The sequence below is a fragment of the Terrapene carolina genome, unplaced genomic scaffold (genome assembly GCF_002925995.2).
Source record: "Terrapene carolina triunguis isolate 2854851 unplaced genomic scaffold, T_m_triunguis-2.0 Scaffold58, whole genome shotgun sequence".
NCBI lineage: Eukaryota > Metazoa > Chordata > Testudines > Emydidae > Terrapene > Terrapene triunguis.
The window spans coordinates 16,620,517-16,636,537 of record NW_020664409.1 but is presented as its reverse complement, the minus strand read 5'-3'; the positions used below and the strand labels follow the sequence as shown (position 1 = coordinate 16,636,537).

The following is a 16,021-nucleotide window of genomic DNA, read 5'->3' as shown; positions in this document are numbered from 1 at the left end:
TTCTGTGTTACACTAAGGACATTACATACTCATTAACTGGAATGTTCCTGAAGTACATAACACAGGATTTTCATTTAATAAAAAGCAGCTACTTGCCACTGCGCTGTATATAAAATAAATTCTAGATACACTAATCGCCATTCAAAGATGTTCTACCCAGTTTTGGACAGCGTGTTTTTTTTTTCCCCTCGCATCTTTAGACCACATTGTAAGAATTTTTAACAGAATGTGTTATTGCCACAGGTTAAAAACCTTTTTAGAATCTTTGTATATCCTCTGAGATGTGGATTTTTGTGATGATGAAAATTGAAAGCACTAATGCTGTTATAAGAAAAATGACCTATAGGGACATTTATTTATTATTTTTTTGCACATAGGGTAAAAAAAGTAGTAAGGGAGAAAAATATAAGAACAAAATTACTCTTCAGCTGTTTTCCCCCCAAAAAGAATAAACATAATTGTAATTAATTAGTATAATCCCTCTATTTATCCACACACTAGTAGTGCATTAGAGTTAATATACAAGCTCCCCGCTCACTCACTGCCCTGCCAATGACCTTAAGCCTGATGTGGAAGGAAGACCACTCTCCTTAGACTTGAGAAGTAATTTATCCACCATGATTGTTCAGTCCGGGCCCCCTCTCTAAAACCGAGACTGACAACTGTGTTGAATTATGGATGGTACATTTGTAGTGTGTACAATGGTCTGCAAAGAAAGGTGCTGAGACCATCAAACTCATTGCATTTAACATTGCAGGCTGGGTTTGTACAATGATCTGAGAAAAGATAGAGCCCTTGCTGAGTTGTGACCCTCCATTTTAAAAATATATTTCTGAGATTGTGTCTGAATGAGAAAATAGTCTTGTTGATCATAAATAAAAACAGTTGCATAGTTTTTCCATTTGTAAAAACACATTTCATGAGAATATTTTTTAGTTAGATTTTATTTTACCTGGGATTTTCCCCCCTCTCCCACATTTCAGGATTTAGCATATCCCCTCAAAACATAATAAATTTCTATTCTTTAGCTTAAGGGATCCATCAGTTAAAACGTTAGTCTTTCATCTTTATTACCCTCCCATTAAAATGAAAGAAACCGGGACTCACTTCAGTTTAGAAGAAGCAATTTAGTTGGTAATGTCCTTACTACGCACGTCTTTACAAAGAGAGAAAGTGCATTATTGCTTATATTTCACACATCTATCTGCATAAGAAGCAACTAAACCTTTCAGACACATACTATGTTAAATTTAATAATATTCTTTGATTAGATTATTTTATTACAACATTTTTCCATTACTAGTCATTTCCCATACACATTTACATTCATAAAATCTGCAGGTTTTTGTGTGTGTGTTAACTCAAGGCAAAGATTTTCTATTTTGCCACAGCTGTTAGATCTGAAAGGGACAGATTAATAACTAACCACCACATTGGACTGGGTTTTCTTGTACATTGCAGCAGTAACCCTTTGCTATAATGAGGACACAAAGAGCCTCACATCAGGCTGCTCCTCTTCTTCATAACTCAAAAGCATCACAGTGGCAATAGCCTCTAGTGCTATTTGTCTTTAGTGCAGTTGTGACACTTCGGCATGATCCATAATTTGGCAGCTATTTACCGTGACATTTCCCTTCAGTGCAGCCATAACATTCAGTGAAGCCATTATTTGGTTCCATTTACCATATAAATTGTATTGTTGTGCATGCATGCTAGAAGCTACATTAGGTACCTGAAAATGAGTAAATCTTGTAAAATAGATACTAACGGCCATTCAGCAGTGGAATTTCTTTACTCCTCAGACTGAGAAAAAAAATAACATTTTCAAATACTGTTTCAAACTTTTCCCTGAGCAACTGTAATTATTTGTATGTATATGACATGGCAGCTATACTTGGCCACTTATTTGAAAAAAAACCCACCATAAACCATCAAAAACTATAACCTGCTAGCAATCTAACTTAATTCAAAAAGGCATTAGGAGATTCCAGGATGGCAATTAAGTATGGAGCACCTCTGTAAAATGTGCTGAGGGGTACAGACCTGTATATACAATAGTGTGTGTGTCAGACCTGTATATACAGTAGGGTGTGTGTGTGTGAGTGAGAGAGAGAGAGAGAAGCAGCATATAGCCAGCCCTTCATTACATTTCTTTGTTGTTTTCCATGGAAGTGTGCGTGTGTAGGAAGGGAGAACTCTGTCATTAGCCTCAACAAGCAATCTTAGGTTCTGTCGTAGCAAATTCATTTAGAAAGGTAAAATTAGGATGTAGCACCAGCAAGTACAGCTTGATCAGTTGCTATTATTAATATTATTATTTAAATCCCCACTCTCTACACATAGTATACTTAGTACTTCCCAGGCACATGTATTATTATTTTTAATCATTTAAGTCCCCACTGTGCACACAGCTTTTAATACACCTTTTTTTGCAAGCATATTAAGTGTATTGTTATTAATCCCTTGCTGTGAATCTACACTATTTCTTTTCCTTGTACATTCAATGTCCTATCATTATTTAAACCTCACTGTGTGCATGCCATATATATTCTCTTGTCCATCTAATACTGTAGCATTATGTATATACACCACAGCTTGCTTATCCAAAATGAGCCTTATGCATACTGTAGCCAGTTCACAATACATACTTTTGAATAAAAAAAGAAAAAAGTTGTCTATGTTCTCACATTCCTGAGAATTATCAGCGGTATCAATAGGGAAAAGATCATCTGTATGCCTCAAATACCTGCATTTTTTCCAGATAAAGCTGCTCTCTTCAGTAATCTAAAACAACCAGTAATAACTTATCTTTAAAAAATGGGGGGGAAAAAGATCCCTGACTATCTTGGATTCATTCATGGAAGAACAATCATACATATCTCAAGACATCTCTTTAACATACTGGAGAAGTTTGATAAAAATGACAAACCTATTGCTACAGCCAACATAGACAACAAAAGTTTTTAGAATCAGTAAACAGGGAATTCAAATTCTACATATAAAGAAGTTGAACTTTGGTAATAATGTTATAAGTGTACTGAAGTGCTGAAGAGTAGCCCAAAAGGTACAATTAGAACAAACACAAATAATGTCACGTTTGAATATAAATACACCTCTACCCCGATATAATGCGACCTGATATAACATGAATTCGGATATAACGCGGTAAAGCAGCACTCCGGAAGGGGGCGGGGCTGTGCACTCCAGTGGATCAAAGCAAGTTCGATATAACGCTGTTTCACCTATAACACGGTAAGATTTTTTGGCTCCCGAGGACAGTGTTATATCGGGGTAGAGGCGTATAAGAATGTGCCAAAGGTGCCTCTATTCCCTCATCTTATTTGTATTAGTGATGGCGCTTGTGGCACTTACTTTTCTAAATAATCTTTAGTAATTTAGTAACAGTTTATGAAATACTCGATGTCATATATGCATATGGTATACTACTATACATAACAAATCTTAGGCCAAAATGTTCAGACTGGGATGACTAAAAATGGGCACATAAATCTATTGAACTTCAGATGATCAACACCTCTGAAAATCAGGGCACCTATTTAGGTGACTACATATGGATTTTGGTGCACAACTTTAGTTACCCGACTTCAAAATATTGTTCTTCATGACAGACTGTTAACAACTATGGTTCCTTGTCTGAACTTTATCAGTTAGTACAGATCTGAATTGTTTTCTCAGACACTTCTATTGCCCATGGATATGAATTTTTTTTTTAAACGCTAGAGAGGACCAGATATATTGGAGTAAAAGTGTAACTACTGTAGTAAAAATAAATGTACAGTAGGTACAGTATAAAAGATTAACTGTTTTGGAAAATGTTACCACGTCTAAGTTGTATTCCCATTTTACGTATAGGTAATAGCACCTCTTCAGCCAGGAATAACTTTCAAAACAGAACAAACATTTTAACTGAACCCACCGTGTAAACCAGGGATTCTCAAATTTCATTGCACTGCGACCCCCTTCAAACAACAAAAGTTACTACATGTCCCCAAGAGGGGGGACTGAAGCGAGCCCTGCTGCTCGAGGAGGGTAGGGGGGGCAAAGCCCAAGCCTCACCACCCTGGGCAGGGGGGCCCTAAGCCAAACCCCAAGGGCTTCATCCCTGGGCAGGGGGCCTGTAACCTGAGCCCCACTGCCCAGGGCTGAGGCCGGACAGTGAGGCTCAGGCTTTGGCCCTGGGCAGTGGGGCTTGGGTTTCGGCTTTGGCCCCGGGTCCCAGCCAATCTAACGCCAGCTCTGGCTACCCCATTAAAATGAGGTTGTGACCAACAAACTCTCACAGTTTGAGAACCGCTGGTGTAAACTATTCCCTACTTATGTTTTTATTTATACATGATGTGTACTGGGCACAGAGAATTTATACAAATGACCTTGCTCTTTGCCATGAGGCCTTCACAGTAGCAATACTAAATAATAACTACTAACTTTGCTATGAGAAGCTGTATCAAATATTCATCACTGTTTTAAGTACATTATAATATACTGCACCTCTATGGAAGAGCTAATCTACAAGAAGTCTATCAATATGAAAAAATACCACACACACGGAGATAGCTTTCTGCACTTTATTAAACTGTTAGTACAAGTAAAGGACCATAATACATGTAAACACAATTTAGAACTAAAGCCCAATTAGCCCATCTTGTGGGTTAATGGGGAGAATAAAGGGTAAACAATAAAGATAATAAACACCACGGCAAAAGTATAAAATGACTGTTCCAAATGGTAACCAAAGGCTTGAATGAAAATGGCAGGGTTGTGTGTAATTGCAGACTCTGTCATTTTTTTTTTAAATTGTGTTCCCTCCCTCCCTCTTCTTCCCCCCACCCCCCATTTTTCTGCCATGTTAGAACTAATGGATACATTTTCCATATAGAACATGTCATGATATCTGATTATCATGCACAAAGTAGCCATAATATCATTACTGAGTTTGCAACCCAAAAAAGTAAAAAGATAAAAATTATCTTTGGTTTCCCAGAAATGTTAAGGGTTAACAAAGCATCAACAAAATGTTTTGTTTTGCTGTATATGAAAGATATTTTTAAAATCACAGGATCTAAATTGCTGAAATGACGCATATGAAATGTAATGTTTCCAAACAGGATTTAAAAATCTTATCAAAGAAACTGATGGATCAGCCTCTGCATCATCATTTATTCTAAGTGCCCAGAATAATGTTCATATCTAGTATTACCCTAAGCACCACTGCCTGTAAAAGTTACAGAATCAAACACAAGCACGTTAAGTCCTACAGGCACTGGCTAATTTTTTTTTTAATCAAAACTTTTTATTAACAACTTAATAGTTTTAATATACTATCCTTTACCAAGTTTAAAAAAAAATGGATTCTAGTAATTCTGAGGCATAAAGTGCCTATTTTCTCTCTCTTGATTTATATCATTGTTCTGTTTTTACAGCTTACTGTTGACAGAGTTAGGTAATTCAACTACAATTTTTCCAATGTTTTTTCCCATGTACATATAATCTACAGCACGGAATACAGACTCCAAGCCAGTGAACTTGCCCTCTGGAGACATGTCTCCGAGGTCCACCTCACAAACCAGTTCTCCACTTTCATACATTGTGAGTAAGTGCTCCATAGCCATTTTATATTCAGAAAGATAATGGTTCAGGAAGAAACCCTGGATGCTGGCAGATTTCTTCAGCAGTTTTGCTGGCAACATTTCTGCTTTAACAGGCTGAAGGCCAGTAGGATTTTGATAGCCAGAGATAAACCCAATAACTATCAGGCGCCCTTTGGTAGCCAAGGAGTTGACAGCCAAGTCAAACATCTTTCCACCAACAGATTCATACACTACATCCATACCTTCTGGGTAGTCCCTTTTAATAACAGCACCAACATTTTCAGTTTTGTAGTTGATGGGATGATCACAGCCAATGGATTTCAGAAAACCAGCCTTTTCATCACTGGAGCAAGTTCCAATTACATGGCACTTTGCCTTCTTTGAAAGCTGCACAGCAAACTGGCCTGTTCCTCCCGATGCTGCAGTCACTAAAACCTTCTTGCCTTCAGACAATTGTCCAAGCTCCTTCAGACTGATGTATGCTGTAGTGCCACTTAGCATTAGAGTAAGAAACTCAGGTTTCACAGAAGGTAGAAGAACTGCTTGTTTGGCAGGCACAACTGTATATTCAGCAAAAGAACCAGGTGTCATATAGGCCACAGCTTGGCCTACTGTGTATCTGGCACTAGCACTGAGGCCTAAGGCTACCACATCACCAATACCTTCAAAACCTACATCAAACGGGGGTTTAACTGAAGGGTCATACCGGCCAGCTGAGTAGTTTATATCAGATGCATTAATGCCGATAAATCTAGAAGAAAACAAAAATTTGTTAACATGCTTTCTTTGTCCAGTACTTTGCCATGTGAAAACACATCCACTTACATTTTCTGGGTAAGATATAACAATGCATATTCAAATATACCAGTAATTAGAAAAAATATTCACCTCACACTATTAAAAAAAAAATCCGTATACATAGCATAGCAGTGATTTTAATCAGACTTTTGTACCTTATGTTTCTAATATTGTAGAAATTTTAGACACATTTTTAAAAATAAGACATTTTCCACATGGCCATTTTAACCAAAATAAGCAAACCAAAAATAATTGTGTATGAGACTGGAAAATTAAAATTAATTGACCACTCTACAAAAGATATAAAAACAACTCTGTGGAATAAAATAGGGTAAAGTGCTAAATATGTTGATTCTGGCAACAAATTTACATTTCTGATTATAATAATACTGTTAATGACTAACGATAATATTAAGTATAAATGTCATCTGCAAGGTCATTGATCATAACATGTTACTGAAGGCAAGTTTTTTTTTTTTTTTTAAATGCTGGTGTGACTATCGGAAATTTGTCAATTTCAACATTATTAAAATATTTTGCTTTAAACCAATTACTTGCAACACATCAAAACAGCATTGTACAGAAGGACTGAAATTGTAACAGAGTATTCAATGTTTAGAAGTCCTATTGACCTCTAACAGGTGAAAAAAAAAGTCAATGTTTTAAAAAAAACACACACATATACTAAACTTGATTAGCAGTAAAAGATAATCATGGTATCATGATCTACTTTAATTGTACAGGTGATATTTTAGTAACAATATTTTTCCATGTCAATGTAGCTCATAACTAAAATACCTTGCTACAAAAGGAGAAAGTGGAGGGGGAGAGTCTGTTAACTAGAAAATGTCAAGAAGCTTGCACATGCAGCAGAAGAATCCCAGATTTTTACTACATGTGGAAGCGATAACCTAAAGATTATAGAATTTGGTGTTGTATGAAAAGCTGTAGAAATATGCAAACGGTGCAATTTTAACCGTCAGAGTTAGCAATATTTTCAAATTGTGTGTGTGAGATTTTAAAGTGTTTACACACACAGTACACAAAGAAATGAGAAAATGAAAAAATACTTTATTTTGATTTTTAAGTTCTTTATACTATGGAGAATCTCAGACTTTCACTAATATAAAGTGTGTATCGTGTGTGTGTGTGTATATATATATACACACACACACACACAGAGTGAGACAGTCTATTAATATAAATATATATAATATACACACACCGGCGGAGAGAGAAGAATGTGACTTTTGTTGCTTTCCTTAATTCTGCATTTAATCCCCTGTTTAATTGTAACAAAGAATGTCTACATCCTATTTATAGATAAAAAAAATCTACCATTCTTCTTTAATTTACATAATTCCCATGTCCCATTCTTAAAAAAAAAAAAAAAAATACAACCACCAGCAGCTTCTACATCAAAACATATCTCCTCAGGACATTTGAGAAAAATGATCAGAAAGCCAAGGCGCAATTGGTGCTACAACTCTGCATTAGATTTAAAAACCCAACTTTTAGCAGTGGGGTTTAAAAGCAGAGAGATGGTTATCTCCCTCCTTTCCCTCCCTTATCCCTACAACGATAACTTTCAACCCATGGATTTACCACCTCTCCTCCACTCCCAGCCAATTTACCCCTGAATTAGCCTCCTTGCCTGGTACAGACAGAACCTCCCTCCTGGTGCAGAGAGCCTATTCATGCGCCTTTGATTTTTGCACTGTATGAAACAGGCATCCCCTGTAGGCACCGTAGAGAGGGGAGGAATTTAAAATAAAAACTTTTCTCTCCCACCCTTTGCAGTCCCATCTTCTTTTCACTTAGCATCGTTCTTAAAATGGAAAGAGAGGGACAGAGCAAGGCAGGTAATTAACCATCTAAAGCTGGAAACTTTGTGTGTGTGTGAAGGGGAGGGGGGAATGGAAGTACTGCAGTTAGCCAGATGTCTGGTAAACAACTATCCTTAACATGCTGCTTTTTACCAGGAGAAAATGCAAATTCTCTTCTCCCGGCTCCACCAGCAGCTGAAACGTGTGTGCGTGAGAGAGGACGATGCAATGGCAGATCTCGGGGAAAGACACAGTGCAGAAGAAGTTGGTGCTTGCCTGGCACCTCCCCACCTTTTATGGTAACCGTAATAGGGGGAAAGTGCTAGTGTTGGCACCAATAGGCGTGTGATGTCTCAGCGGGACTTCGGGGGTCGGCCAGGGACTAAGAGTTGGGGCATCTCTCTGAGGACATTCCATCCTAGCACTCCCTCCCTCTGGCTCCTATTCTCCACCCCGGCATCTCCACCTCCTTCTCCAGCACTTGGCCACTTGCAGCTATCCCTCCTATGCAAGGCTTTATGTGCAGATGCGGATGCCTTTCCATCTCAACTGGAACTGGGGTCTGCGTTTATTCGGTGGCTGTATTACTAAGGGATTTTGAGATACGCACAGGTCAGCCTGTGGAGAAAACATTTGAAAGACTGTCCTCTTGTTCGCGATCCCTGCATTTTCCATTTAAAACGGGACTAGGAGTCTCAGCAAAATAATAATAGATGATTAGGAGGAAATAAAGAAATGCGAACTACTATATAATGTGTTCGAGGCTTGCTGGTAATATTTGTTCTGACCATCCCACCCCCCCCCCCCCCAGTCTTCCAAGCTGCCTCTGCCATCTGAAATGATTCTCTCAGGACTAGGGGAATCATTATTATTAATCAATATAGTCTCCAAGTTTGCTATAGTACTCCCCACCCCACTCCTTTTTCTCAACCCACCAATATTTGTATAACTCCCATTTGTGTTCGCATATAGTTTTATTTCTTAAATGTAGTCTCCCTAAATGTCCCATATGCAAAAAAATGATCAAACCACGATGTCGGGATTAAAACATATTGTCTAAATCCTTTTGAACCTTGCCTTTCAAGGTACTACGAGGGAGATGGTTTGCTGTGCTGTGCCCCGGACGTTTTCAGAACCTTTCATTTTAAGCGCAGGAATAAATTCAAGATCATCTTCCAAACTCGTGTGTGAGAGAGCGAGACGAGGTGGGTGTAGAGGGGGAGTAAAGAAGTGCACTCTGTGTTTGCTGTATGCCTTCAGAATTCTTTTCAAGTGATCTGCCTGTTTTAATTCCCAAATTTAAAATGTCTTTGTTATTTGACTAAGGAGGGTCTGGTGAGGGCACCGTCTTTCGCTATTTTCAAAATCTGAAGCGCTGAGACACGGAACCAGACTGGGGCTGGCTTTTCCCAAAATTACTACACACTCCGAGTCACCCGCTTTATTTACACTGGAGCGTGCTGACCCCTTTAGTACTGTTTATTATAAAACCAGGACGAGCCCGAGGAGGGGTGAAAATGCTGCTTCTCGCACCAAAACAAAACGTAAGAGACAGAAATTCAGCACAAGAGCCGTCAACACAGAGACAAAACAAAGTAATCCAAACTAGGAGCGCAGAAGAAAAACAAATTCTCAACCCAAACACTCAGCAGAAATAATCCCCCACCCCCCCACTGTGATCCGTTAAACCATGAATCAAAAACTTTCCCCCCTTCCATTTCAATAAACTTTTTTCCCCCCATTGACTTCCACCTTAGCAGAAAATCGTTAAAAATATTTTGGAAACGAAATAACCTGTCACTCCTTTACAAAAAGCTCGAAAACATCGCATAACTTAGGGGAAACCTGGGCTTTTGTCTTTGGGTCGTTCTTCTGCAATAAAACAGAGGCACCTTCCCCCTCTTGAAAATAGAACAAATGCACATAAGAAGCGTAAATGGTTATGTTAAGGATTCTATTCCCCTTCTCCCTCCCTCCTTCACCCGAAAGAGAAAGTTTATTGTTTTAAATCGATTTCTAGTTTAAAAGCATTGCTCTGAGAGTAAAGGCTATGATGGATTTTTCTGCTAAGAACTAAGGGAATCATCTTGGGTTATTTTTCCACCGAAGGAAAAAAAAAAGGGGGGGGGAAGTTCCACTTAATAGCAGAGCGTCTTATTTGAAAATCAATAAATACAAGGACCCCAAAGCAGTTTTCCACCTTAGTCCCCTAAATCCAAAAGCAGATTTTACTGTGGTGAATGAGGATTGTTTTGCATAAAAAGCTCGAAGCAATTAATACTGTTCATGGGCGTGACTGGGACTAAAATGAACAAATCCGCAACTGCACCCTTCAAACTCAAGGCATGTATTGTTTTGTTTTTAAGATCCTGTAGGCTTCTACCTATTGTAAAATGTGTTTTTAAGAATAAATAAAGCCAGGGACACATTTTGTCCTTTCGGGATGGGAAGCAGCTTCTCCAGGATAGTACAAAAGGGGAAAGGGGGGCTTGTTTCCTGCTGCAGCTTTCAGGAGGCACAAACAGAGAATATATAGATGGATGTGATGTGAGATTCCCCAGCAAATAATAATAAAGAGAAAACTCCGCACAACCCCAAACAATACAAAATGTTTTAACTCCAAACCTCAATTGAGTACTTTCCCCCACTCCCACCCCTTTTTATAAACTGATCTGTGTTAAAATACAGTAACTGCCTGCCTGAGTCTCTGGATCAGCTCCTGCTTTCACTCTGGGGCGAGCTGAGAGCCTCAACCCCACCACTCTGAGGTGTGCACGTCCCTCTGGCACCCAGGGAGCCCACCCAGGACCAAGGAAGGGGGGGGGGAAGAGAAGGAAGGAAGCGTTACACTGAAAACAAAATAAATTACATGAATAAATTTTAAAATTTCATAGGAAAAGAGGGAGAGACAGTGTGTGGGGGGAGTGGGGGGGAGGGGATTAGAGAACAACGACGTAACAACCTTATCATATCCAGCTAGGCAGGACTAAGACTCGCTACATTTTTCTGTAGCTGTTTGTAGTGTAAGGCAGTCGGGTCCCTTCCACGAAAAGGAATTTAACTCCAGCCTGATGCGTGTTTCATGCCATTATTGTTTCAGGGCCATTCCTTCTTAGATGCAGCAAGTCAGTGCTTTACACAGCTCTCGCTCTTTCTAACTCTCTCTCTCAAAAATCCTATAGGTTGATAGCAGCAGCGGATTAAAGTTTTGTATGAATCTTTTTCAGTCTTAGAAGTCCATGCTTCTCTCTTCCGTGTGCAGGTATTGCATATTACATATATTATGAACCCCCCACCGCGCGCGCGCACACACACACAGATTAGCTACAGATAAGGTACACAAACATTTCTATTAAACTTCCAGTTTTGATCTCACGTCTGTTAGTGTATTTCATTATGCACTGTCTTTAAACAACCAGTTCTACGTAGGGACAAGGTTTTTGTTAGACAAGTCTTTTAAAAACAAGTTTCCCCCTTTCCCCTCTTGACAGCAACAATTACATAATCTTCCATGGGGTTTCTAGAGTTCCAGCTTCTACCAAGGAAAGTTAGACCTTTAAAAGCCCTACTTTTGTCTTAAGGAACGATACCATCTAGGCGGGAACCAATAAAAATAAATAAGCCATTTGGGGAAAGGTACATTTTGTCCTTACAGTCTTCATTTTATTGGGAGCTGACCAAGAAGCTTGAACGGACAGTACTAGCTAGCACACAATTTACTGCATATTATGTTAAGCAAAATGTCACATCTTTACTCCCTGTGTGACCCTGTTTCATTAAAAATAGCTAACAATTTAGAAATCCTACTTCCCACACGAGACTAGCAGTGGTAATAAACTTTCTGAAAGGCTGGAGAGGCTTATGCGGTTTGTTAAAAGCTTATGGCACATCGAGAAGCTTCTCCTTTCCTGGTTTTAATGTTTGCACTTCAGGGGGAAGAAGAGAATGGAAGTGGTGGCCAGGCGGTTGAAGGGTGACAGGGGAAGGAGAGTAGCACTGACAGACTGAGGTCCTCTGCCTTCCTGTTGATTCATATTCACTAAAGGTTACTGACGTGGAGGACTACAGGGGGAGGAGGGGGAGGAAACCCCTCCAGACATACAGGGAAACGTACTCACGGTTGTACACATACATAACACATAAAACAATCATTGGTGTATGGTCTATCTACACTTACACACTCAGACCATGGCTATAAATAACACATAACACAGAGGCAGACTGCTATATATTAATGTCACGCCGACATTTACATGGCTAAGACAGACACACACGCTGGTGATTGTATGTAAATGTAACACACACAAACCTGGGAGGGACTTAGAAATCATTTTCTGGTTTTTCAGTCCCTCCTGAACACTTACTTCACGTGCAGCTTTCTGTTTAAGATCATGCTGCCCTTTCCCACCCTTGAAAATGGCTACTAAAACAGTGATTTGTGAGGCTGTGTTCTTCCTCCGGGGTAGGAGAATAAATACTGCTTGATCAGCTGCATTTGTAAAAAAGGACAAACCAAAACAAAAACGAGCACCTCAAAAGATGCAGAAATCCCCATCCTCCCCAATGCATGGGAGGAAATGATTGTGGCATCAGACATTCAAAACAAACAACAACAAACCAACAACAAAATCAAATTATCAGGCGCCAGATGGCAGCTGGTACAACCTGATAGGATGACAGAGCAAGAGAAGGCCACAGGAGGTGAGAAGTCAGAAGGAGTTTGAGCAGGAAAAGGGCTCAGACCCCAGGGCTAGGAAGGAAGGTAGGTGAAGAGAGGAGTTGGGGGCTGGAGAGGGGAAGGGAACTCACCTGTTTCTGACAAGAAGATCTCCATCTCCCGGGAGTGGTACAGGCGCGTCCTGCCGCAGGGCAACAGCCTCTCGGAAGTTTGAGCTCAGCTTAGTCACCACCAGCTTCTTCATGGAGCTGGGGATAGACGAGCCCTGGAAATCCAGAAAGTGACGGGAGTAGGACATGTCCAATATGGGCCGGGGCCGAGCACCACCAAAGCAGGACCAGAAGGGACCTTCCAGAGGACACAGCTGCTGCCGCCGCCTCCTCCAGAACCGAGATCCCCAGCACCTCAGCAAAGCGCTGCTTTTTGTATTAAAACTCATTCCCAGCCTTAGACCTCTTTCCCACACTCATCACCCTCGGGGGGTGTCCAGCTAAGAAGATTCTTCGGACAGCTTGCAAAACCCACCACCACCAAACTCACAAGAGGAGACACTCTGACTCTCTGAACATAGCTATTTGTGTATGTAAATAACGTCTAATGTAGCAAGCTGCAGCCTGTCTGCGTCCTCCCAGCCCAGCCCCTCCACAACACGGAAACACCAGAGAAGAAGCAGCACCAGCAAGATGATCCCCTGGAGCTGATCTTCATTTACCGTCACTAACATGAAACAGGAACAAAGTTCACCCTCCTAACACAGTCCCGCCTGCAAAGCTGCTGCTACAGCAAAAATAGTGGGTGCATGTGTTTGTGTGTGATCTGCAACAACACAGAAACACATGCATGCCTGCCTGCCTCTGTAATAATATAACCGCATCTGATCACCGCTGCCAGGGATTTCTTACTTTCAGTAAAATACAGATTTGCAAGATATTCCGTTCAAATGTTTGTTTTTTAGTTTGCATGCTGCATTTTAGCAAGGGATTTAAAATATATAAATATAAAACCGTGCCGCATTCCCCCCCCTCCCTACGCCTCTAGTTTATAAAAGACGGATATGATCCTTTAAAAAAAGTTGAAAGAAAACACGAATAAATTATAAGATCAATAAGGTTAGAATAGTAAAGAGAAGTTGCAGCTAATCTTCTAATGTTGTTATTAGGAGCAGCTGGGGAGCTGCAGGCTGGTGATACAGGCACCGCCCCTTCCGTGCGAAACATTCACTTCCTTGCAAGGTGGTACAAATCAACCCAGAGCCGCTAGCAACCACTAGTGGATACAGCACTTAGATTTGGGGGAGAATAAAAGCACTACGATTTATGAAAGGATTTAAAGCATTTTAAGGATTTTTGTGTGTGTTCTGTCTATAAAGAAAAAAAAAATACTGCTGATGTCCTTCTAGGCGGGAGACACACACACATGAAATGCACTTTACAGCCTCATGGATTTTATAGCTCTCTATAACCGGTGTACAGTTAAAAGAAACAGTGAATCCTTCCCCCACCCCCTTTTAGCTATGACATTAAAAATATTGCCATATATTTATTTTGGCCAAAAATATTTTTTCTACTCCTCTGTATCTTTAGGAGAGGATTTTTAAATCAACTTCTGCAATGCAGAATTACTTTTGGGAGAGTATTTATAGGAAATCAACTGGGAGGTCAAAGGACTCAAGTAAATGTTTTGATGGAACTGCCAGTCTGTACTTGGTGATGGTGGAAGTTAATTTAATAGAGCTGTTGCAATGGTGTAGGAAGAATTCATGTATAACTCACCTGGAATTAACTCCATCATTTCAATATGCACAACTCATTTCTTAATTGCCTGGTATTAATAATTAAAATCATAATAAAAATCACCTTTTTGCCTTAAAGAAAGAAAAGTTATAGCTTCGAGTGTTTTCTTTTGGGAATCAGTATGTAGTTTTAATTTTCTTGCCTTAAAAAAAGGGGAAAACACCTTCTGTTCTTGCAGTTAACAATATATGAATCCCTAGACATAAACTATGCAAAATCTATTAGCAGCATTTCATATGCTGCAGTTCTTGCTCTGCAATCTGTTGGTGTTTTAAAGTAAGGGAGACCTGCAATCTCACACAAATCATCCTAAATTCAAGGAGGGGGAATAATGTTTGTGTGTGTGCCAAGACTAGGTAGCATCTCTTGCTTTTTAAGTTTGCCAGAACTAGACATCTGCTTAAGTTAAATCAGCACATGCGTCTTGCAGAGTACTTTAGCAAGTGGATTATAATAACAAAACCCTCAGTGTGTGCCTCACATGAGAAATCTTTTATGCTATGCTGTATTAAGACTTCTTTTTGGTCATATTGTTTAGCTCTGGAAAAAAAATGAAAACACAGCAATTAAAAAGATTGACAGGTATGGGTTTGTGTGAGACCTATTTGTAATTGTCAGGGTGACGTTGGCAAGAGGAGGAGGAGTAAAAAGCTGAAGCAGGAAAAGCAAGCTCGATGTGTCTGTCTATCAGTTGAGACTGTCTGAAAGCTCTGGGATCTGAATGTGTGTTACATTTCAGTGAAAAGAGAAGAGGGAGAGTGGATCTCTTTCTCTCCCAGGAGTTTAAAGGGGGGAAAACAGTTCACGTTAATCTCTCCCACCCAGTGAATATATTTGCTTTTTCTCCCCCTTTGCACACACTCTCCGGGGTTTTTCTTGGTTTTGGCTTTTTTTGTTTGTTTTTCTGTTGCAGATCAAGATCAACCAAAAAAATCCATGATAAAAATGTGTTTGAATTACATTTAGTATCAGAAGAAGCTGCGATCTGTGGAGGAAAAGAAAGGGGGGAGCAAGGCAGAAAAGTAGTCCTCTCCGGTGCTGACACTGTTTGATCTGTGACTGTTTGGAAGGTGGAGGAGTGACTGACATTTCCCATCCGGTGCATATGTATGTATGGGGACTTTACTCCTTTTTATTATTTGCTTTCTTGCTCTAAGACTAAGTGCTGAGAGGAGAAGGAGAGACTGGATCGACCTCGTTTTTTGCACAAAGAAAAAACTATTATCAGCGCAATAAAAAAAAACCAAAAACAGAAACCCAACAACAACAACAACAACACACAAATCCACGAGCTTGAAACAAGCCAGCGAGCGAGAA

General features: G+C 39.8%; 1 protein-coding gene across 1 annotated transcript; it reads right to left on the bottom strand.

The window, feature by feature from the left end:
* Nucleotides 1-5,360: 5,360 nt before the first annotated feature.
* On the bottom strand, nucleotides 5,361-14,082 carry ZADH2 (zinc binding alcohol dehydrogenase domain containing 2). The gene is made up of 2 exons (XM_024212176.2): nucleotides 13,043-14,082; nucleotides 5,361-6,360 (listed from the first exon to the last, which is right to left on the bottom strand). The coding sequence occupies exons 1-2, from the start codon at nucleotides 13,348-13,350 to the stop codon at nucleotides 5,436-5,438; spliced, it is 1,233 nt and encodes a 410-aa protein (XP_024067944.1). The 5' UTR covers nucleotides 13,351-14,082; the 3' UTR covers nucleotides 5,361-5,435.
* Between the last annotated feature and the right edge of the window lie 1,939 nt (nucleotides 14,083-16,021).